Genomic DNA, 25,889 nt, shown 5'->3' with positions numbered 1-25,889 from the left:
AAGTTTATTTGCTTCTGCTCCTCTGGAAGAACATAATAAACTGTTTATGCTTCGCTTTATTACATCTTCCCTTATCAAATGATTACACACGTATTCGCGAGATCTCGTAAAAGTTTGCACTATTTCACTGCACGACGCAGCCGCAACAGTACAGCGGTGGGGATTGCCGGACTGTGGAAGGTGGTACTGTTCCGTGGCCGATTCGTTCAGCAGTCGTCCCGCATTCAGTGGAAATCCGGTTTTAGCCTTATTTAGATAGACATAAACGTTATTAGTAAGTTCACCTAAATTACTATGGTATAGGAAATATGTCTTTTTGTTAGGTTGTAGAGTTGTACGATATACCGGTACTCAAAGTACCGCGGTACTAATGAATTTAAAACGGTACTATACTGCCTTTAAAAAAATACCGATACTGCTTTTGATCTGTATGCTGCCGTGCCGGGGTGACGTACAGAGCGGAGGATCATGTTGAGTGTGTCAGCGCGCGCACACTCACGGAGCGCACAAGGAGAAACAACGTGGGGAGGAAAAATGGCAAATAAAGGGAATTGTACTGGTTAATAAAGAGGGTGCATGAAGCGCAATATGAAGGTATTTCGGCTTCAAAACTATCGATCAAGGGACGCTTTAAACACCAAAGTGCCACGCTGCAAGCGTTGCTTTAAAACATGCCTCGCCAAAGGTAACATGATTGAAGTATTATCACCTTTGCTTCAGTTAGCTAAGCAATTAAATAATAGACAGTCAGATGGACAGGTACCCCTGTTGTGCACATATAGATTACGTAGACGCGCACACAACTGCTTGGCTTGATGCCAAATATTAGCGGAGTCCAAAACGCCCATGCATGTAATGTTAACTATTGCAAGTGAAATGACTTAATTTTGTAACAAATTCTTATAATGTGTGTTTTATCTTTAACAATGTGTGTTTACCTGCTACATGTTTTATTTGTGTACTTTTAGCTATAGTATTGTTTTTAGTATTTAAATATGATTTTATGTCTTAAAGCATAGACCAAGAGTGGCAACCATTAATCATGAAGCATAATGTCAAGAAAGCTTTCTATTATATTCTAACCTAATTCCTGATTATGGCAGGCAGTATTTAATATATAAAATTGTTAACTATTTTTTTGAAGGCAACAAGAAAAGCCCAATTTGTTTAATGCCTTTCAATTTTTATTTTAATCTTCTAAAATTGTTCTTTGAGTGCAATAAGAACCATATGTTAAACATATTGTAAGATGTTTGTCAAAATGAAGCCAAAATTAACTTTTTTTGTGTATCAAAATACATTCTGGTACCAGTACCAAATTGTTGGTATCGGGAAGACCCTATTAAGTTGTATGATATTTTTTTTGCATACATCTTTTATGGTAGGTTGAGGAAGAGCTCAAGTCTATATGTGATGACATTTTGGATGCACTGGAAAGGCACCTTCTCCCCTCTGCTGTTGCTGGAGAGTCAAAGGTCTTCTACAACAAAATGTAAGTGTGTGCATTCTAACTTGGAGGATCTCCTTGATGTATGTATAATGTTGATTTTTGGGGGTGCCAAAACTGACACGCAAATATTTATAACAGTAAAACATGTTGGATTGTAAGATATAGTTTACAGCACCACAACTAACCAAGATGGATAAGCACCGACCATTGGATGAACACAATTGGGGTGTGAACTAATGATGCAATAGTACGAATTCCTTACGGTTTGGCACGTATCTTTGTGCAGTAAGGGAACAACATGCCGAGTCATAATACTGCTTATCTTTTGAAATGTAATTTTTTTTTCAAATCATAAACAACTACAAATTACAGACAGGTAATTATTTAATGTTTACTAAACACCTTTTCATTGGTGTTTTTTCAAGCTAAGTTAGCTTAGCTATTAGCATGCCTGCTCCGGGTTTTCTCTCGTTGTGTAACATGATTAGCTTCCTCCTCGTAATGAGGTGATGATACTTGATAATGATACTTAAGACAGTGTTTCTTAACCATTAGGACATGGTGCATGGTTGGGCCGAGAGCGCCTTCTGGAGGGTTGCCAAAAATATGTTTATCACCGGTGGCCCCGACTCCCCAGTTAAACATTTTATTTATTTGAAGTCCGATGCTATTTTTAACTTTTATTAGCAATCTGATGATAACAAACGGCACAATTCCAACAAGTTTTACCTGCCGTGCACACACATTCATCTCCGTGAGTCTGTGCTTTCTCAGACACAAAACAACACTTCCTCATTCTCCGCCAATCACCTTTCAGGTATAGACGGTATGTTTGCAAACATGGGAAAAAATAAATTCAAGTCCAAACCACACAAACATAATACATTACCACCAGCAGGTCGTTACAGGTCGTTATTTGCGCACTATTGACAAGTGATGTACCGAAAACTGGACCACCGAAAAAGACTTTGATTACCGAAAACAAAACGCAAGCCATTGTCTGGAGCTTTGTCAGCATTTCTGTGATGTGAATGTGACACTTACAATTAGTAGTCACAATTGTTTTGTAAAATGAATGTGTTAATAGAGTATCCTAATTTAGTTCAAGGTATTTTCATATATAAAGTCACAGTTTAAGTGTATGTTTCCAAGCTGAATGCCACAAGACATGATATTACGCCACGCCAGCAGATGGAGCACTCGTATAGGAAAGGAGGAAAATGGGAGGTGCTTGTTAGTGCTTCCTGTCTCAGGCAGGTCACACCCTGAGATGACAACGCAATCAAGCACTTTGTGTCTCCTTTTTATTCCTATAAAACAGGTCGGTAAAGTGTGATAATATTAACACATTTGTCTCCAAGCAATTATAAGTGTTTCTGAAAATAGAAATATCGAAGTATGTTGTTTAAAAGTGTGTATTTGTGATGAAATTTGTAACGTTCAATAAGCGATGTCTCCCATTGTGTGCGAGCGCGTGGTTGGGCGGGAATGGCGGCGGCAGTGGAGACTTGTTGAAGATAAACTGTGATTGTTAAGAAGTATTATAGGTATAGTCGGGTAACAATGTGTGTAATTGTAATTGATTTATAATGACAGTGACAATATAGAAAAAAGCGTTCAAGAAAGCAGCAATATTAAAAAGAAGCAATGTCAGGATACAGTACAAACATGTAAAATGAAGATGTTTATTAAAGTAACAGTACCGCTACGTGATGCTTTTACACAAGAAATATAGTGTTGGAGTATGTAACGGTCAATCCTCCATGTTTTTGTGGATTTGTTTTATCATTTCAAAAGTAAAGATGTAATTGTTTAACGATGTGAATGAACAAATGGGGAATTGAAATTACATTATCGAAACCATTTGGAAGTGATTAAAAGCACAATAGAAATGCAAATGAGAGTAAAGAAGTCAAGAAATGTTTAATAAAAAAGTCAGGTCACACCCTGCGATGACAACGCAATCAAGCACTTTGTGTTTCCTTTTTATTCCTATAAAACAGGACACACCACATCGAACACTGGGACCAGGCTACTCAGTGCGAGGCCTGTAACATGAACATAACTTTAATACATCCCAGATATACCTGCGGACAGCCATCTACAATATGTGCAAATACACTGCTCAAAAAAATGTAAGGAACAGTTTTTTTTATCAGGGTATGGCATGAATTCAATTGCACTTTTCTGATAAGGTTTTGGTCAGGTACGTGGCAGAGGGGGTTGTTAATCAGTTTCAGCTGCATTGGTGTTGATGGAATTAACAACAGGTGCACTTGAGGGGCAACAACGAGATGGCCCCCAAAACAAGACTGGTTTTGCAGGTGGAGGCCATTTCAAGTTCCTCCCTCTTGATCTTTTTTAACTGTTTTTCCACAAGTGTTTGCTTTAGCTAGAGTCATTATCACGACTGGGAGCATGAGGCGATTTCTTAACCCTCCTGAAGTTGCGCAGATTGTCCTACTCCTCCAGGATGATGTCTCCCAGTACAATCTCCAGAGCATTGAGGAGATTCCAGGAGACAGGCAGTTACTCTAGGAGAGCAGGACAGGGCCGTAGACGGTCCCCATCCCATCAGCAGGACCGATGTCTGCTGCTTTGTGCAAGGAGGAACAGGTTGAGCACTGCCCGAGCCCTACAGAATGACCTCCAGCAGGCTACTGGTGTGAATGTCTCTGCCCAAACAGTCAGAAACAGACTTCACGAGGGTGGCCTCAGGGCACGACGTCCTGTAGTGTGCCCTGTGCTCACTGCTCAGAACCGTGGAGCTCCATTGGCATTTGCCATAGAACACCAGAATTGGCAAGTCCGCCACTGGCGCCTTGTGCTTTTCACAGATGAGAGCAGGTTTACCCTGAGCACCTGTGATAGACGTGAAAGGGTCTGGAAAAGCCAAGGAAAGCGCTATGCTGCCTGCAACATCATTCAGCATGACCCGTTCGGTGGTGGGTCAGTGATGGTCTGGGGAGGCATTTCCATGGAGGGACAAACAGACCTCTACAGGCTAGAGAACGGCAGTCTGACTGCCATTAGGTATCGGGATGAAATCCTTGCACCCATGGTCAGACCCTACGCTGGTGCAGTAGGTCCTGGGTTCCTCCTGGTCCACGACAATGCCCGGCCTCGTGTGGCAAGAGTATGCAGACTGTATCTGGAGGATGAAGGAATTGACACAATTGAATGGCCCTCACGATCACCTGATCTAAACCCGATAGAACACCTCTGGGACATAATGTTTCGGTCCATCAGACGCCGCCAGGTTGCTCCTCAGACTTTACAGGAGCTCACTGATGCCCTTAGACAGATCTGGGAGGACATCCCACAAGACACCATCCGTCGTCTCATTAGGATCATGCCGCGACGTTGTCAAGCATGCATGCATACAGGCACGTGGGGGCCACACAAGATATTGAAAATAATTTTGAGTTGCAGAAATTGAATTTAGGCAAAATGGACAAGCCTGCCACATCATTTTTTCACTTTGATTTTTGGGGTGTCTATATACTGAGCCCTCCGTAGGCTGAAAACTTTTATTTCCATCAAAAGATGTGGCATCCTTTTGTTCCTGAGACATTAAACTGTCCATATCAGTATAGATATCCGACACTTTTTTTTTTCCACCATTGAAATCTGATGTGTTTGTAAAGTGTTCCTTTAATTTTTTTGAGCAGTGTATTAAGCGGACAGTGGCGGCGTTGAAGGAGAGAAAGTCCAACTGGAGAAGCAGCGCAAAGCAAGTGTGATGTCATGCTCGCTGCAGCTTGCCTCTTTAGTCAGGGACATCGAGGGGCAGAAGTAGAGTCTCTAAACACAAGTACATTATGTAATGACACCAGAACAAGATGCTATATTTGTTGCTGGTCGTTTTTAATAAATAAAAAAAGTAATTCAAAGTCCTAGAGTGACACTTGAAAAATTCTCAAAGTACATTGTACAATAAGCAACAACAATTGAAAATATGACAAAACGATATAAACTATATATGTTAATACTAATTAATAAAAGATTTGTTTTTAAATGTATGTATTCATTTTTTTTTGCCTTTTTATCCAATCCAATCAATTTTGTTAATATAGCACATTTCAAAAAACAAAGTTTCACAAAGTGTGGCACAGAAAATAAAACACTTGAAATCAGGATAAAATTAAAGTCAATTGTAAAAAATATTAGTGAATTTTTTTTTTTAAAGAAAATCATATCATATACAAATTATTCAATGACGTCATGTTGGCCAAGCCCAGGACCACACACCCACCGCTGCAGGTATCTTGGCAGTCTAGGGGGAACCTTGAATGTTCAAAATATGTCTGAAACTAAATAAATACAATTCCAAATCACACAGTGGCATGACCTACGACATTCAAATCAAACAACATTTTTGTAGCACAAAATGAGATTACTAAAATTCAAATAAAAGCAAGATGTCTCTCTGGTCTGCAGTACCAAAATACAATTTCTATAAAAGTGCTGATTTTAACAAATTAATAAAACATTCTTATCACCATGAATGACAGTCAATAAATGAATTGTCCCCAAAATGTTCTCATCTAAGCATCAACTAAATTTAATGAACTAAGTCAATCAATGTGAAACTTTTAGTGTATTTAGCTACTGTATTAGCACAAAAATTAAACATAGCTAACACAGTGCAGAAGAAAATGCAGGATCTTGTTGGAAGCGCGATTTATGCGCAGATGCCATTTGGTCATAACAAAATGGCGGCTGCCATTCAACGTAATTTTCATCACCACAACCGGATTATGCTTTTATTTATTTCATTACAGCCCCCTGATCTTAACCTGAGTTTGTTATTGGACTTGGTGCCCGTCACATATTGTCCATAACAAACACCATTTTCAAACATAAGGGTGTCCATATGTGCACTTGGCACCGGGACACCCAAGGCCGAGGTTCGATGATCGACTACGTGGTTGTATCATTAAATTTGCAGTCTCATGTTTTGGACACCCAGGTGAAGAGAGGGGCGGAGCTTTCAACCGATCACCACCTGAATCAGCTCTAATGTTGGGGGAGGATGCCGGTCAGACCAAGCAGGCCCAAACGCATAGTGATGGTCTGCTGGGAACGTCTGGCAGAGTCTCATGTCAAAGAGATTTTCAATTTCTACCTCCGGAAGAACTTTGAACATGTTACGAGGGAGGCGCTAGATATTGAGTACGAGTGGGCCATGTTCCGTGACTCTATTGTGGAGGCAGCCGTTAGGAGCTGTGGCCGCAAGGTGGTCGGCGCCTGCCGTGGCAGTAATCCCAGAACCTACCGATGGACATTAGTGGTGAGGGATGCCGTCAAGCTGAAGGAGGAGTCGTATCAGGTCCTTTTGGCTCATGGGACTCCGGAGGCAACGGACAGTTAACAGGCCAAGCGGTGTGCGGCTTTGGCAGTTGCAGAAGCAAAAACTCAGACATGGGAAGAATTCGGAGAAGCCATGGAGTACAACTTCCGGACGGCTTTGAAACGATTCTGGACCGCCATCCACCGCCTCAGGAGGGGGAAACAGTGCACTGTCAATACCATGTATGGCGGGGAAGGTGTGCTGCTGACGTCAACTGGGGATGTTGTGGATCGGTGGAAGGAATACTTTGAAGACCTCCTTAATCCTACTTACACGGCTTCCAATGAGGAAACAGGGCCTGGGGATTCTGTGGTGCACTCTCCTATATCGGGGGATGAGGTTGCCAAGGTAGTTAAAAGCTTCTCGGTGGCAGGGTCGGATAGTCGAACCACGGATCCAGGAGGAGCAGTGTAGTCGTGTGGTCGTGAAACTGTGGACCAACTCTATGCTTTTGGCAGGATCTTAGAGGGTGCATAGGAGTTTGCCCAACCAGTCTACATGTGTTTTGTGGACTTGGAGAAGGCATTCGACTGTGTCCCTTGGGAGGTCCTGTGGAGAGTGCTCAGAGTATGGGGTGTGGGACCATCTGATTGTGGCGGTTCGCTCACTGTATGATCAGTGTCCGAGCTTAGGCCGCATTGCCGACAGTAAGTCGGGCCCGTTTCCAGTGGGGGTTGTACTCCGCCAGGGCTGCCCTATGTCACCGATTTTATGGACAGAATTTCTAAGCGCAGACAGAGAGAAACTGCGCTTGTCCGGTCTGCTAACAACAAGGTTTCTTTTGGCAGTTACTGTGATTAAATACGAGTTGTTTAATGTTCACAATGTATCATTTTTCACGGGAAAAATTAGGTGCGTCCCCGGCACGCAAGGATCGTGAATTTAGTGCGTCCCTTCAGATTTTAATGCGGCACAGAAGTAGGATGTGTACCTTGCGACATCACTAAATATGTCTAAATTTTGTTTGAAACGTACTCCAGCTCATAAACTTACAATAAAACATGCTTTTATTACGTCAAAGTATAATTTTGCAGCCGTATTTGACGCACTCTGATGCTACATTCATGCTGTGTTCAGCAGGCTCTAAAACACGCACCTGACGGCGCAAGAAACATAAGAAAAATACACAGTAGGACCAAAAAAATAACTTACTACCCTCATTTTGCCATAATCTTCAATAGCATTTGACAAACAATCACAGAGAAACTATAGCTTTTGTTTGAAGTATGTCAACTGTAGTAGCTTCCTCCAATGTTTTGTTTGTAATCACTGTGCTACACCTGTGCTTTTAGACTTATTACACCCAAAATGTGTTTTATACTCTTTCAATGTCTACTCTGTGTATTTGTATTTGTGTTCGACTTTCTCTTCTGCTGTTACGAATAGCATTATCTTAGTTTTACTGAGATTCAAGGGTAGTCTGTTTTTGTCAAACCATGTAACGGTTATCACCATTTATCATTAAATCCCTTAAAAGGTATTTTTGTTTTTGTAATGTATTTGTTTATTACTTAATTCAGTTAATTCCAATGAATTTGGAAAAAATGCATATTTTCTTATTTTTCAACAAAAATTTTTTCATTCACAAAAGAATATATGAACAACAATAATTTGAAACTATAAACTAAATAACTACAATCTAATGGAAATAATGTAATTAAAAGGGGAAGGGGACATAGCTACATATTTTATGTTTTGGATGGAGTTGACACAGTTTACCTATACTTTTAATATTTGCTTATTTTTTATTTAAAATATACAATTTTATCATATTTTCTTAATACATCTTCAAGATATAACTAATTAAATATTTGTATTTAATCTCTAATATAGGCAAGGTTCTTTTTTACATTTCTGTGTCAGGGTTCATTTCTAGGATTTTATAGTGTGTGCTAGGTTTTTTTTCAAATCAGTTTAATTGCAGTTATTTTAGTATGCTAAATTAGTAGGGGCTGGTTTCAATTTGTGCATTATATATCACTAACACGCCTATTTTCTGGTTGTATATTTACTTATATATATATATATATATAATATTTATATAGTGTTTTTCACCTATTCCTAAAAGCTAATTGTAATATCAACAAAGAAAACTTCTTTCATTTTGATGTTTGTTTTTGAGCGGAGTAATACTGCCCAGAGGAGTTGTACTATGGTGAAGTTTTTCCATGTAGCTTAACTTTCTGCCCACAATGAATTTTTATGCTTGTCCGTAATTAAGGCCACATTTCCTTTTGTATAATTCTAGGAAGGGTGACTACTACAGGTACCTGGCAGAGTTTGCCACTAGCAACAGCAGAAAGGAGGCGGCAGAGAACAGCTTAGTGGCCTACAAAAGTGCTTCTGATCTTGCCATGGCTGAGCTGCCTCCCACACATCCCATTCGCCTTGGACTCGCTCTCAACTTCTCTGTCTTTTATTATGAGATCCTCAACTCACCTGATCGAGCTTGCAGGTTCTTTTTCTTTATTTCCAATGTTTGATAGTCTTATTTTTTAAATCATATAATCCAAATATAAGTAGTCAATAGTAATTACCAACCAGTTAGATTTTTTGTGACATGAAATCAAACTACAATTTAGGATGTCTGGCAGGTGATTTTGATCAAAATTGGTAGCAAAAGACCACGGATTCAAATATGTGCCAACAAAGTTACTGTATTTCAACTCAGGTTGGCGAAGGCTGCTTTTGATGACGCTATTGCAGAACTGGACTCTCTGAGTGAAGACAGCTACAAAGACTCCACACTCATCATGCAGTTGTTACGTGACAACCTAACACTATGGACTTCAGATATGCAGGGAGAAGGTAAGGCAGATACATTTCATTTCTGAAAAACTGAAGAAAGTGTCCATAACTTGAAGCTGAGAAATTGACATAGCAGTTGCTAGTTTACTTCCAACATACCTAAAACCTATTTATACATCAGGGTTTCCTCTAAATTGCCAAAATACCTGTGGCAGTGGGGGTGTAATTAGGGTTGTGATCAATATGACGTCTACACATGATTGGCTGTGATGCATATATTCTTTAAAAAGGCAAAAAAAAATGTTAATATACATTTCCAACAAATCTGTTAAGTATAGTATGATATAGTATAGTATATTTTTCTTACTTATTGTTTTGTTCTATTTTAAAATTTATGCTGCTTATAATGTACTACAATGTATAATGAATTACAATGTACTTTGTTGAGATTTTTTTTTTAGAGATTTCTCCAGTTCTTTTAGTCACTCTTAAATAAAATTGACTGGCAACAAGTCTAGCATTTATTTCTGATGCTCTTGGAGATTTAACTCGTGTTTACGGACTCTTTACTTCTGTCGGCCCATGTCCACGACGAAAAGGGACTCGAGCTGCAGAGAGCCTGACGTCGCACTTGCTTCGCGCTGCCTTTCTCTCATTAAAAGCCGCCAGTGTCATCTTAAATTGTGAAGAGCTTTGTCCGCGGGTATATGTCGAATATATTAAAGTACGTTCACAGCGCGGGGACACGCTGCGTCCGCTCAAGACAACCCCGTGCGTATAGCTTACGTCCTCACAACATTCGGTTTCGGGAACACGCTCCGGTGATCAAAGTATGCCATCTTTCGGCCAGATTTTCGGTGCATCATTATTCAATAGTGCACAAATAATAAATTGTATATAGCCATTCATACTGTAACTGCTGGTGTAAATGTGTATGTTAGTGCATTTTGATGGTCATTTTTCCCATGGTCTGTGAACACACAGAGTAGATATTGAAAGGGTAAAAAAAAAAACACAATTTTGGGTGTGATAATACATGATAAAATGAACTGGAAATCTCATGTAAAAAATATACAACATAAAGTAGCAAGAAACATGTCAATATTGAATAAAGCAAAACTTGTTATTGACCAAAAGTCACTTCATATTCCTTACTGCTCACTAGTGTTGCCGTATCTGAGTTATTGTGTAGAAATATGGGGAAACAGCTACAAATGTGCACTTCATTCACTAACGGTGTTACAAAAAAAGATCAATTATAATAATACATAATGTTTGAAATAGACAACATACACACCTTTTATTTATTGAATCACAAATACTTAATTTTAACGATTTGGTGCATTTGCCAACAGCTAAAATTATGTACAAAGCAAATGATACCTAAGAATGTACAACAATCTTCTCAACAAAATAGTAGGAATATAATCTTAGAGGAAAATCTAATTTAAAACATTTGTATGCTTGTACAACACTTAAAACCTTTAGCATATCTGTATGTGGAATTAAATTATGTAATGGATTAACCAAAGAAATCAAACAAAGCACCAATATGATTCAGTTTAAGAAACTGTTCAAACTACAAGTGTTCACAAAGTACACAGAACAATAATCAGTCAACAAACGGGGCGAATATGTGCCTTTTGAAGTGTTAATGTGCGAGGAGTGTTCAAAAGGAGTCTCTTGGAGAAGTGGCTGACAAGTTAGCAAGTGTCGCTCGCATCGCGGACAGTGACCTCATCACCGTCATTGTTTACTGAAGCAGAGATGCTCACTGCGCCTTATGATAAATGCGCATGCGTCGTCAGGCTCTGCTTTTTATCGATAGATTTATCAGATTAAATTTTTTTTAATCTATCGCAGGGGTGTCAAAAGTGTGGCCCGGAGGCCATTCACGGCCCGCAGCTAAAGTTTTAAAGGCCCACGGCACATTCTAAAAATACTATTAAAATAAACAAAAACATAACAAAAGTGGAATAAAAAAGCTTACAGGTTAAATGTAATTTAGAAAAAGTTGCAATGTTGACTAATAAAACAAAGCTCTTTTTTTTTCTTTAAAACCGTCATTGCTCAAAACATAATATTGAATCAAAATCAATGTTTTTATGAATGATTGACTTATCCAAGGCTCCGATTACTTCACATCAAATATTCCACTTAGAAGAAAAACTTTTGTGGAAGATTTTGCATATTTTGTTTGCCATAAAAAACATAGTTTGCTTTGACAAAAAGGATAGAAAACAAACAAAAACAACAACAAAAAACTTAGAATTGAGGAATAGATCTAAAGTTGATGTAGTCTCTAGAGATTTAAGTGTTAAATAAATAATGTATGTATGCCCTGGCACACCATTATCATCATTTCATGATCGAAGCAAAAAACGTTTTACACTTTTATACTGAAATAAATACACCTACAACTTATTAAATACAAATATAGAAAAAACTACCGGCAGCGGTAAAGTTTAGATCCATGAAGGAAAGAAGAAAGTGAATGAATGTTTATGACTGAATAAACATTTGTTTTCTTTTGTATTATTATTTTTATTGAATTAACGTTTATGACAACCTTTTTCCAAAACACAATATAGAATGTGAGATATAACAGGATAATGCATATATTTATCATTTGTTTTCAAAACGGTTACAAAAAAGTGGGACCCCAAAAATTTACTGTGGGACCCCATTTTTATGACTTGATGGGGTCCCTGGGACCCCATTTTGAAAATTCGTAGCGCCAACACTGTAAAAGAAAAAACTTGTTTTGAATTATGTATTCAATGGTTTCTTTAAAAAGTAGGGGAAAAAATCTGAAAAATCGTAAATTTAATTTTTTTTGAAAAAAATCTTGGATTTTATTTGGCAAAAAAAAGCATTTTCCCCAAGGTCACACATGCCCCGCCGAGCATCGCACCCGAGGGCCCAGCCCAGTATTTGAGAGATTAGACATAACGAAGATTATTTTGAAGTTTGCTTACAGAATCAACATGTCAATCAACCCATATGATTTTTGCTGTAATATTTTTGTTTTGAAAAGTCACTGTGACTGATAGAAAAGTGATGGTTTTAGCAACATTTTAACCTGTCTGAATGCTAATAATCATTTTGCGTCGGGGGGCGAAGCCTGAACCCCCCACCAGGACTTTGTCCTGGACCTACCGGGGCCTGCGGCCCCTGGACCCTGGCTACTAGGTTTTTCTGATTTCAAAAGTTGGCAGGTATGCAATCACCTGAGTGAGATTTGCCAATACCCAATACCGACAGGTAGGGCTGCGCGCTATACACGGTACAACGGTAGAAACGGTATACATTTGGCCACCGTAGAGATTTGGGCTTTACCGTCATACCGTGAATGACGTCATCGCACTTGACTCTCTGAAATTGGCTGCAAGCTTAGCGTAGGAGAAGGAGCTGGTAAAAAAAAACAACAAAGCTGCATTCGTGATTTGGACATGGTTCAGGTTTAAAATGTCAGATGTTGAGCAGAAAAATGTCATTAAAATTATTTTAAACATGCATCTTCTTCCGCTTATCTGAGGTCGGGTCACGGGGGCAGCAGCCTAAGCAGGGAAGCCCAGACTTCCCTCTCCCCAGCCACTTCGTCCAGCTCCTCCCGGGGGATCCCGAGGCGTTCCTAGGCCAGCCGGGAGAGATAGTCTTCCCAACGTCTCCTGGGTCTTCCCCGTGGCCTCCTACCCGTCGGACGTGCCCGAAACACATCCCTAGGGAGGCGTTCGGGTGGCATCCTGACCAGATGCCCGAACCACCTCATCTGGCTCCTCTCGATGTGGAGGAGAAGCGGCTTTACTTTGAGCTCCTCCCGGATGACAGAGCTTCTCACCCTATCTCTAAGGGAAAGCTGCGCCACCCGGCGGAGGAAACTCATTTCGGCCGCTTGTACCCGTGATCTTGTCCTTTCGGTCATAACCCAAAGCTCATGACCATAGGTGAGAATGGGAACGTCACGGTAAATTGAGAGCTTTGCTTTCCGTCTCAGCTCCTTCTTCACCACAATGGATCGATACAGCGTCCGCGTTACTGAAGACGCCGCACCGATCCGCCTGTCGATCTCACAATTCACTCTTCCCTCACTCGTGAACAAGACTCCTAGGTACTTGAACTCCTCCACTTGGGGCAAGATCTCCTCCCTAACCCGGAGATGGCACTCCACCCTTTTCCGCGCGAGGACCATGGACTCGGACTTGGAGGTGCTGATTCCCATACCAGTCGTTTCACACTCGGCTGCGAACCGATCCAGTGAGAGCTGAAGATCTTGGCGAGATGAAGCCATCAGGACCACATCATCTGCAAAAAGCAGAGACCTAATCCTGCAGCCACCAAACCGGATACCCTCAACGCCCTGACTGCGCCTAGAAATTCTGTCCATAAAAGTTATGAGCAGAATCGGTGACAAAGGGCAGCCTTGGCGGAGTCCAACCCTCACGACTTACTGCCGGCAATGCGGACCAAGCTCTGACACTGATCATACAGGGAGCGGACCGCCACAATCGGACAGTCCGTTACCCCATACTCTCTGAGCACTTCCCACAGGACTTCCGGAATGCCTTCTCCAAGTCCACAAAGCACATGTAGACTGGTTGGGCAAACTCCCATGCACCCTCACGGACCCTGCCGAGAATATAGAGCTGGTCCACAGTTCCACGACCAGGACGAAAACCACACTGTTCCTCCTGAATCCGAGGTTCGACTATCCGGCGTAGCCTCCTCTCCAATACACCTGAATAGACCTTACCGGGAAGGCTGAGGAGTGTGATCCCACGATAGTTAGAACACACCCTCCGGTTCCCCTTCTTAAAGAGAGAAACCACCACCCCGGTTTGCCAATCAAGATGTACCGCCCCCGATGTCCACGCGATGTTGCAGAGTCTTGTCAACTAAGACAGCCCCACAGCATCCAGAGCCTTACGGAACTCCGGGCGGATCTCATCCACCCCCGGGGCCTTGCCACCGAGGAGCTTTTTAACTACTTCGGCAACCTCAGCCCCAGAAATAGGAGAGCCTTTCACAGATTCCCCAGGCACTGCTTCCTTATAGGAAGATGTGTTGGTAGGATTGAGGAAGTCTTCGAAGTATTCCCTCCACCGATCCACAACATCCGCAGTCGAGGTCAGCAAAACACCATCACCACCATACACGTTGTTGACAATGCACTGCTTCCCCTTCCTGAGGCGGCGGATGGTGGTCCAGAATCGCTTCGAAGCCGTCTGGAAGTTGTTTTCCACGGCTGCCCCGAACTCCTCCCATGTCCGAGTTTTTGCCTTTGCGACCGCTGAAGCCGCACACCGCTTGGCCTGTCAGTACGTGTCTGCTGCCTCCGGAGTCCTATGAGCCAAAAGAACCAGATAGGACTCTTTCTTCAGCTTGACGGCATCCCGCACCGTTGCACCAGCAGGTTCTAGGATTTCCGCCACAGCAGGCACCAACCACCTTGCGGCCACATCTCCAATCGGCCGCCTCGACAATAGAGGTGCGGAACATGGTCCACTCGGACTCAATGTCCAGGGCCTCCCTCGTGACATGTTCTATGTTCTTCCGGAGGCTGGAATTGAAACTCTCTCTGACAGGAGACTCTGCCAGGTCTGTCCGTCATTCACCCTCACCATCGCAGCCAACTCACCACCAGGTGTCTGCGGGGTCTTAAAAAGTCGTAAATCCAATAATTAGAATTTAAAATGTCTAAAATCTCATTAAAGGTCCTAAACACGATTTTGACAGGTCTTAAAAATCTATTGACGTTACATTTATTTACAACGTGCATTTAAAACATGCAGTCTTGCTTTGAAATGTTTCGATTTTTGAGGATGCTGTAACGTAACTACAGAGCAGAACTAACTGTGCTGCCCGGTCAGAATTTATCGAACACCACCAGCTATTGCTGTGCGCGCGCAGCTGTGTGTTGACAGCTTAGAAAACTTAACGAAAGCCCACAGCAAAGCCAAATTACTTGCATAAGATGTGTAAGTAAAAGTTCAACGATTTGTGTCTCCTGAACCATCAATGCATGGTTGAAGCCGGTGGATGGAAACATATGAAGTGTTTAGTACCCAGGTGTGCAGCCATCAAGGAGGGAAGCATTTGTAAACATGGCGGTGAAAGTGAATGGAATGATAATGTAAAAGTCGAAAATCCGGGATAAGTACGTGTCAAAAGATGCTGAAACGCCACAAACACTTGCACAACTTTACAAAGATAAACGTAACCCCCCCCCCCCCCCCCCCCCCCACCCCACCCCGCCCCCCCAAAAGGAGTGTTATGTGGGTGAAGTGGCGCCAATTGCCAAAGGAGGTCAATATGAGATGTTTAGTAATGAAATCATACTATTACATACAGTAAGCACCCGCTAATTTCTCTGTGGTAGTAATGTACTCTGCAGTAAAACTATAAAAAAAAAACATAATTCTCTTATTTTATTTGTTCCAATAATTTCAGGTCAGCTTCTAATGCCTAATCTTTTCTCCAAGGTTATACAGCAACCGACATTAAAAGCGGTTGCCTGTTTAGTGTTTACACTCATCTAATTGTGGAGTGAGGAAAGCAATGGGGATTTGCGAATGTCATGTTGGCATGCCTAAATAAAAACTAATCCTTGTGTATTAGCAATATGTTTTCAAAAAAAGTCACAAAAAACAGGTAAAAATGTATCCATACACACCATATACAAAATGAGCTGAGCACATTTGAATGTTATCCACATTATTCACATCCAAATTTTGTTTCAGGCTTGCAAGCCATTATCGCCTTCCTTCTTTTTAGACAATCACTCTCGTTGTATTTTTGTCCCAATGGATGTGAAATGGTCTTAAATTATTTTCAAGATCGTCTTAAAAAAGTCTTAAATTTGACATGTTGAAACCTGCAGAGACCCTGATGTGCCAGGTGGTAGTAGCCAAAGGCCAATTTTTATCTGCAGATCCCAGCAGGTTGATTGTACGTACATCAAAGACCATCAAAAAATTACATTAAAAGACAACACCAACATCAGACATCATAAACAGTACAATAAAATACACAGACTTGGATGTAATAAAGTCGAGACCCATACATAACAGTAGGTTGCTGCATGGACCTCAGATTAGGACAGACCAGGAATAAAGTGACCATTTAAATGAATCTATATGAGATGGTAAAGTGCATTAGTGCTAAAGTGCAAGTGTCCAGATTTGTTGCCTATAAGTTGTAGTTAGGAGGAAAATGCACTTCTTCCTTGACCTATTTAGGTAAAGTGTGGATATTATTGCACATACATTTAGAATTAACAGGTGTGTTTGCACATAGAAAATTGCACCAGAATAGTTTATCTATGTATGAAATATTGCACACGATTATGAATAATCTTTAGTCTTTTTATTCCTTTTGGACATTTTGAACTGTTAAAGTGCAAGTGCGATTGTTTTCTTGTGTTTTTGAATTTTTAACATGATCCAAATAAATTAACAGTGTGCATGTAACTTGCTACCATCTAGTGGCAGACATTGTGTGCTACAATACATTTACTTCAAAGTGTTATAGGAGTGCACTCACACTGTGCCTTCTGGAAGCTCCCCTCTGTACTCCACTGGCCTGCGCTCAAACAGCTCTACCGCATTAGCACTTTGTAAATTTTTCAATGTATTTATTGTGAGTGCTATTGACAATTGAACAATATCGTTGCAATATTTAACCCAGTTTTTTTATTCTCCTTCGTTACATACCATTGTTTGACTGAAACAATTTCAGTAGCTAACTACTACTCAGTTTAATTTTTCCGAATAACATTTTAGTTTTGCTTAAATTCAAGGATAATTTTTTTTTTTAAATCAAACTATCTGTTTTGTTTATTAAGTTCTGCCATAATAGTTTTCATGACTTTCTGTAAGTTTTCCTCCAAGCAGAAGGCTCTAAGATTGTATTAACTTGAGGTTTGTTTGTTTTTTCGTTTTATCAATGTCATTATACTTGATTTCGGTTGAATACTTTTGGTCCAAGAACTTACCTCTGGGGTACACCACAAGAGATAATGTATCTAAGCATTCTGATGTGTGTCCATCAGTGTTGGTCATCTTACCTTAAAAAGTAATTAGTTAAAGTTACAAATTACTTCTCCCAAAAAGTAATTGAGTTTGTAACTCAGTTACCTCATTGTAAGAGTAACTAGTGACTCAGCAAAGTAACTGAGACGTTATTTATTCATTTTATTTTATACACTATTACGTTTGATAACATCTTTAATGTGGGAGGGAGAGTCCCCACATCTGCGGTCCCCTCCAAGGTTTCTCATTGTCATCCCATTGGGTTGAGTTTTTTCTTGCCCTGACGTGGGATCTGAGCCGAGGATGTCGTTGTGGCTTGTGCAACCCTTTGAGACACTCGTGATTTAGGGCTATATAAGTAAACTTTGATTGATGGATTGATTAATTTTGAGGACAGAAACTTAATTTGAAAATAAATTGAACTTAAGCGAAAAAATAAATAAAAATTGAGCGAATATAAATGCATTTAGTGCGCAGTAAGTGTTTGTTATTATTCATATTAACACTCACTAATTACTTCTGTCTGCAGTCCCGACCGATGCGCTTTCTCATCCTCTCCCTTCTGCGCATTCAACTTTTTTTAACAAAATATTAAATTAAAAAAAAAAAGTGTTTTATATCTATCTTGTTTGTGTGTTGACGCAGAGTTTAAACTCAAGGCGATCAGTCACGCAATAGAACACGGGAATAGAGCAGCAGCAGAACACAGGAATAGAGCAGCAGCAGCGAGAGACTTTAACATTAACGAATCAATGGTGCGGAAGTGGAGGAAGCAACATGATGACCTGCGCCAAGTAAAGAAGACTAAACAGAGTTTCCAAGGGTACAAAGCGAGATGGCTACAGTTGGAGGACAAACTCGAACAGTGGGTTGTTGAACAGAGAGCAGCAAGTAGAAGTGTCAGTACAATCACTATTCGAATGAAGGCAACAGCGCTAGCAAGCGAACTTAACATTAATGAATTTAAAGGCGGTGCTTCTTGGTGCTTTCGGTTTATGAAAAGACGTAACGTTGAGTTATTGATATATTGTTATTGCTTTGCACTATTTCGAGTGTTACTATATTGTGATTGCACTAACGTTTGATTTACCGTAACAGTATCAGACTGTTTTTTACATGTTTATTGAATCGAGGAAAAGTTCCCCTTCACTATGTGATATAAATGTTGCACTACATGTTATACCTTGCTGTTGTTAAAAGATAAACGAAATATCACGTCACTGACTTTACCTCAGGGAAAATAATAAAAAAGCTGTTTATTCATTTTGGGAGTGAACAGAGTTGTCAGAACGCTGGTTTGTAATCTATTAATAAAGTTTGACTGACCCATCTGACTGTTTTGTTGACATTCCCTTTAGCGCAGCTCCATCTAATGGATGCATAACGTAACCCCAGCCTCTACTGTAGCGTCTATTCTATGCGCCTTATAATGCGGTGCGTCTTATATATGAACAAAGTTTTAAAATGGGCCATTCATTGAAGGTGCGCCTTATAATCCGGTGCGCCTTATAGTGCGGAAAATACGGTACGTGATGATTGCTTGATTAGTTCGTTTTTGGATTGAATGTAATATGTAGTATAACAATCAGCTTTGCAAACTCACTTGATGAGATAGTTGGATATATGTAAGTCAGAATGGAGACAATCCAGATGATGCTCTAAACAGAGAAGTCTTCATGGTTGAGAACGGGGCAACACCTGTTCCGTCATACTCCAGCACTTTTTTTCTGTGCTAATACAATAGTAACATTGCTGCTTTCATTGAATTTTGTCGTTGGGTACAGTAAGTGTCCAACTCCAACCTGGAGAAGTGAACTACACTCAGCTATATCCTTCATCCGCATTTAAGCAACCTTCACAATTTGTATCTTACCTTGATGGTATAATTCTTAGATTGGAGAGGTGTGTGGACTCACCGAGTGCGGACAGCCAAGGGACAAGGATGAGGGAAGATACTAGTGTATCGTGTCCCTTTTTCAGCGGATTTCTGCATTACTGCCGATAATGTTGTCGCCATCACCCTTGCTCTCTGATGTTTGCCGAAATCTGACACTTTGTGCGTCATTTAACCAAACTGTAGTAACGCGACACTTCACATTCTCAGTAACGGCAACAGCGTTGCAAAGATAGGAATATTAATTAATTAGATTACGACTGACTGGAAAAATAACGCTGTTAGGAACGCCGTTATTACCAACACTGGTGATTATTTGCGTGCCAGATCCTGCCTTGCTCCCTGTGTGTAACATGTTAAGCCTCATTCTCTAGTGGTAATGATACTTAGGAAGAACTTAAGACATTTGTTGTTGTTTTTTTGCCGTAGTGGAGGTTTATTATTAGCTTAGGGGAGCGGCTCCTCACTATGTATGGAGTAGTGTTGTCCCGATACCAAAATGTACCAATATGTATTCCGATACTTTTGAAAATACAAACCCTGTTTCCATGAGTTGGGAAATTGTGTTAGATGTAAATATAAATGGAATACAATGATTTGCAAATCCTTTTCAACCCATATTCAATTGAATGCACTACAAAGACAAGATATTTGATGTTCAAACTCATAAACTTTTTTTTTTTTTCAAATAATTAACTAACTTAGAATTTCATGGCTGCAACACGTGCCGAAGTAGTTGGGAAAGGGCATGTTCACCACTGTTACATCATCTTTTCTTTTAACAACACTCAATAAACGATTGGGAACTGAGGAAACTAATTGTTGAAGCTTTGAAAGTGGAATTCTTTCCCATTCTTGTTTTATGTAGAGCTACAGTCGTTCAACAGTCCGGGGTCTCCGCTGTTGTATTTTACGCTTCATAATGCGCCACACATTTTCGATGGTAGACAGGTCTGGACTGCAGGCAGGCCAGGAAAGTACCCGCACTCTTTTTTTAAGAAGCCACGCTGTTGTAACACGTACTGAATGTGACTTAGTATTGTCTTGCTGAAATAAGCAGGGGCGTCCATGAAAAAGACGGCGCTTAGATGGCAGCATATGTTGTTCCAAAACCTGTATGTACCTTTCAGCATGAATGGTGCCTTCACAGATGTGCAAGTTACCCATGCCTTGGGCACTAATGCACCCCCATACCATCACAGATGCTGGCTTTTGAACTTTGCGTCGATAACAGTCTGGATGGTTCGCTTCCCCTTTGGTCTGGATGACACGATGTCGAATATTTCCAAAAACAATTTGAAATGTGGACTTGTCAGACCACAGAACACTTTTCCACTTTGAATGAGTCCATCTTAGATGATCTCGGGCCCAGATAAGCCGGCGGCGTTTCTGGATGTTGTTGATAAATGGCTTTCGCTTTGCATAGTAGACCTTTTAACTTGCACTTACAGATGTAGCGACGAACTGTATTTAGTGACAGTGGTTTTCTGAAGTGTTCCTGAGCCCATGTGGTGATATCCTTTAGAGATTGATATCGGTTTTTGATAGTGCCGTCTGAGGGATCGAAGGTCACGGTCATTCAATGTTGGTTTCCGGCCATGCCGCTTACGTGGAGTGATTTCTCCAGATTCTCTGAACCTTTTGATGATATTATGGACCGTAGATGTTGAAATCCCTAAATTTCTTGCAATTGCACTCTGAGAAACGTTGTTCTTAAACTGTTTGACTATTTGCTCACGCAGTTGTGGACAAAGGGGTGTACCTCGCCCCATCCTTTTTTGTGAAAGACTCTGCATTTTTTGGGAAGCTGTTTTTATATCCAATCATGACACCCACCTGTTCCCAATTAGCCTGCACACCTGTGGGATGTTCCAAATAAGTGTTTGATGAGCATTCCTCAACTTTGTCAGTATTTATTGCCACCTTTCCCAACTTCTTTGTCACGTGTTGCTGGCATCAAATTCTAAAGTTAATGATTATTTGCAAAAAAAATTTTTTTTTATCAGTTTGAACAACAAATATGTTGTCTTTGTGGCATATTCAACTGAATATGGGTTGAAAATGATTTGCAAAACATTGTATTCCATTTATATTTACATCTAACACAATTTCCCAACTCATATGGAAACGGGGTTTGTAAAAGGGGACCACACAAACATTCATTATTCGCCTTAAAATATATTAATGTTTCTTATTATACTCAAAAGAACAATTTTAAAGATTGAAATGAAAATTAAAAGGTATTAAACATACTGAACTTTTCCTATTGCTCTCAAAGAACAATTTTACATATATACATATACTGCTATAATCTTGATTAGCTTAGAACAGAATAGAAAGCTTTATTGAAATTGTATTAATGCTTCATGATTTAATTATTTTTGCCACTCTTGGTCTGTGCTTTTAGACCAATACAATAACTAGCAAATACTTAAAACAATACTATGGCTGAAACTACACAGATAAAACATATAGCAGATAAAACACATTGTTAAAGATAATACACAAATTGTAGGAATTTGTTACAACATTCAGTCATTTCACTTGCATTAGTTTGCACTGCTTGAGCGGTTTTGACTGCGCTAATACTTTAGCATAAATTGTAGGAATTTGTTAAAAAATGCAGTAAGTTATTCAGTTATTGTCAAGTGTGTACACCCCAGTCAACATGTGCGAATATTTAGTGTGAACACCATTATTATTTTGAACTGCTTTAATTTTTTCGAGCGAGGAATTGACCAGTGCTGAACAGGTTATTTGAATCCTCTTCTACACCAATTGACACTTTGCCCTCCTCCACCTTCTGCTTGAAGACACCTCACAGGTGCTCATTTGTTCTCAGCTTTTTACCATGTTGGAATAAGTGCAGTTTCCCGTTCTCAGCTTCACAATGTTACTGAATTTGTGGTTGCTGATGCTGCTTTTGTCTTGCAGGAGAGGAAAAGAACCAAGAGACACTGCAAGATGTTGAGGATGAAGCACCGTGAGATTTTGCCACTATCAGCCAACCATTCAACACCCCTCAACCAACCAACTCTTCACACTCCTTCCTGTTTTATTCTCTACCCCAATGTCCCTTTCCTTGCCTCCTGCTCCTGCTTTCTTCAACCTCTGCTACTCCAGGACCCAGCAGGGCCTTGGAGTTGACAACTTTATCTTTTCTTCTTTTTTATTTTTTGTATTAGTCCTTATGTCATTGTAAACAATACCACTTAATTCAGTCAGGAAACACAATGTTAGAACGATGAAAAGAAAGCCCCTGTTTTTGTTGGTTTTTCCCTCCTGGTACATGTGGTTCTGAAGGTGTTCTTTGTTTTCATTATTGTAATTTTGTTTTTGCTTTTCCTCAATATTTTTATCGGTTGCTGGATGTATTGAGAATCTTTCTTAATGTAATTACAGAAATTAACTTTTATTACTGAAAATGTTGACTATTAGTTAATGGGAGCTATTTTATCTCTTGTTTTTAGTGAAATGTCACGCGAGTCATTTTAACTTTTAAATGGGCACTTTGGAGAACTGTAAGTGTCCTTTTTGTGTTGGTATTTCAGAGAACGTTGGCAAAATTTGCGATATCCAAGGGCAAAGAAGTGCTTTTACACGATAGTCTTTCTGTTTTGTAGGTGTCTTTGGACTGTACTTTGTGCTAAAATACTGTAACTGTACACACACGCCTGACAGTTGAGTCATCATAAGGGGTTTTGCAGCACCATATTTTCTGGACTATTAAGCGCACCGGGATATAAGCTGCGCCCGCTAAATTTTAGAAGAAAAACATTTTTCTATATTTTAGCCGCACCGGACTATAAGCCGCAGATATGTACGTTGTGAAATGAGTTACATACGCACAAATATTTTGTAAATGTTTATTTACATACCTAATTGTTTTCAAACGGTGCATGTTACACAGTAAAACGGCTGATCAAGCAAAACAGAATTCATCGTCATGGACCCACAAGCTGCAGAAGCTAGCTCTCCAATCCAATTACCAGACTCAAAACCTCCACAGTGACGTTTTTGGTGAATTTACTGAGACATTTGTGAAACTGACACCGTATAAAAAGAATGCAATTGTTAGTTATTATTAATTCAGACACTTGTAAACATGTTAGCATCTTGGCTAATGCTAAGGACGCTAGCTTCATTACATGACGATAGCGTGTACAAATATGCATGAGAACACTCAGACATCTCACACAGGACGGTTTAGTTAGTATATGTAGTTTGTTATATTGTAAAACTTGCAAACGTTGCTTGGCGTGATGAATAAAAAATCTATACGTCACTTTGTTCTTCCAGCTGACAGCATTAAACACAAGGAAATACTGTAAGATGTTTACCCCGTAGCACCTGCAGTGAGCAAACTTGTCCAAAAGATGGCACCATAACATATTTTCTATGTCTGCTTGAGTTTAATAAAAACTGTTGAAGACAAAACATGGCCTTAAGTGAAGAAAAATCCATAAATTAGCTGCACTGTTCTATAAACTGCAGGGTTCAAAGCGTAGGAAAATAGTGGCTTATAGTCCGGAATTTACAGTAATTAAAAAAACAATTGTAATCCGGGCACTTGTTTGAAAAATAAGTCAGTTTGGCTCGGCTTCACAGAGAATGATCAAATCGCAATTCATTTTTGCTGCTTCTCCCAAACTTTGTACTAGTCTCCTTATTGATTTTTCATTGCAGTTTCCTGTGCTTTTCTTCTTGTTTTGCTGCAGTATGTGTAACTTGGAGCTGATTTGTACTACTGGATATCTAACTGGAGCCACAGATAGGGAATCTGTATTGTTCTTTCTGAAACACAGCATGGAATTAACATTAAACAATCTAAATTAAAAAAACAAAAACGTCTGTGTATGTTTTTTGTCGTTATGAGGAAAGACCCCGTTTGTGTGGCTCGCTAATATTCTGTACTTGAGTTTGCAGTGAGTGTATGACATCATTAGAGGAAGTACTTCTACAGAGGTTGTGGGGGGCGTTGTCCAGATGGTCAGGTTACCATGGCAATTTATGGCTTTTTGTACAGCTTGTTGTAACATGAAACCTGAAAAAAGGCAGCAGGGTTCAACTAATCCTGACTATAACCACACTAAAACGGTTTCTACGACACTTTACAGCAGTGACTGGTTGTGTGATTCTAAGAAAACACTACTTGGCCTTCCAGAGGGTGTGTTGTGGTTCGTCTTCTAGCCTCCCCTGACTTCCTGTGGAAAGTCATGTAGCGTGGGGAGGGATGTCACAGAAGTATTGCTGCTTTCACCAAAATAGCAAAACTAACTGAAATATTGCAAACTTCCTCCTTCAGATAGTGTAGTTATAGATAGCTAAGGTCACTTTCAGGTGAGATTTGCAGGGGTTTTTTTCTCAGCAAAGCTATTTCTGCATGTGTAACAGGATCTGGTTACAGGACTCGGATGCACCGGATAAGAACTTAGCAGATGATTACAGCACAATTTTGCTTTTTTTCCTGACAAATCATCCCACTGCTTCTGAAAACACAAAAATAATTATTGGGTCTTGCTAGCTCACATACGCCCCCCGTTCATGGTGGTGAGTCTGAGTACTACAAACCCTGTTTCCATATGAGTTGGGAAATTGTGTTAGATGTAAATATAAACGGAATACATCCATCCATCCATCCATCTTCTTCCGCTTATCCGAGGTCGGGTCGCGGGGGCAGCAGCCTAAGCAGGGAAGCCCAGACTTCCCTCTCCCCAGCCACTTCGTCCAGCTCCTCCCGGGGGATCCCGAGGCGTTCCCAGGCCAGCCGGGAGACATAGTCTTCCCAACGTGTCCTGGGTCTTCCTCGTGGCCTCCTACCGGTCGGACATGCCCTAAACACCTCCTTAGGGAGGCGCTCGGGTGGCATCCTGACCAGATGCCCGAACCACCTCATCTGGCTCCTCTCGATGCGGAGGAGCAGCGGCTTTACTTTGAGCTCCCCCCGGATGACAGAGATTCTCACCCTATCTCTAAGGGAGAGCCCCGCCACCCGGCGGAGGAAACTCATTTCGGCCGCTTGTACCCGTGATCTTGTCCTTTCGGTCATAGTGGAGGAGTTCAACGGAATACAATGATTTGCAAATCCTTTTCAACCCATATTCAATTGAATGCACTCCAAAGACAAGATTTTTGATGTTCAAACTCATAAATTAAATTTTTTTTTTTGCAAATAATAATTAACTTAGAATTTCATGGCTGCAACACGTGCCAAAGTAGTTGGGAAAGGGCATGTTCGCCACTGTGTTACATGGCCTTTCCTTGTAACAACACTCAGTAAATGTTTGGGAACTGAGGAGACACATTTTTTAAGCTTCTCAGGTGGAATTCTTTCCCATTCTTGCTTGATGTACAGCTTAAGTTGTTCAACAGTCCGGGGTCTCCATTGTGGTATTTTAGGCTTAATAATGCGCC

At 40.4% G+C, this 25,889-nt stretch overlaps 1 protein-coding gene across 1 annotated transcript in view; it reads left to right on the top strand.

Moving 5' to 3' along the window:
- The window catches only part of LOC133572620 (14-3-3 protein epsilon-like), a 36,634-nt gene extending 12,311 nt beyond the window's left edge, over nt 1–24,323 (top strand). The window contains exons 3-6 of the mRNA XM_061925457.2: nt 1,386–1,492; nt 9,052–9,258; nt 9,475–9,611; nt 22,410–24,323. Coding sequence (XP_061781441.1) covers nt 1,386–1,492; nt 9,052–9,258; nt 9,475–9,611; nt 22,410–22,462 — 504 coding nt within the window. The 3' untranslated portion in view covers nt 22,463–24,323. The remainder of the gene's footprint in view (nt 1–1,385; nt 1,493–9,051; nt 9,259–9,474; nt 9,612–22,409) is intronic.
- The last annotated feature ends 1,566 nt before the right edge of the window (nt 24,324–25,889 follow it).

The sequence above is a fragment of the Nerophis lumbriciformis genome, linkage group LG30 (assembly GCF_033978685.3).
Source record: "Nerophis lumbriciformis linkage group LG30, RoL_Nlum_v2.1, whole genome shotgun sequence".
NCBI lineage: Eukaryota > Metazoa > Chordata > Actinopteri > Syngnathiformes > Syngnathidae > Nerophis > Nerophis lumbriciformis.
The sequence above is the reverse complement of the archived record's forward strand: the minus strand, read 5'-3'. Positions and strand labels throughout refer to the sequence as shown.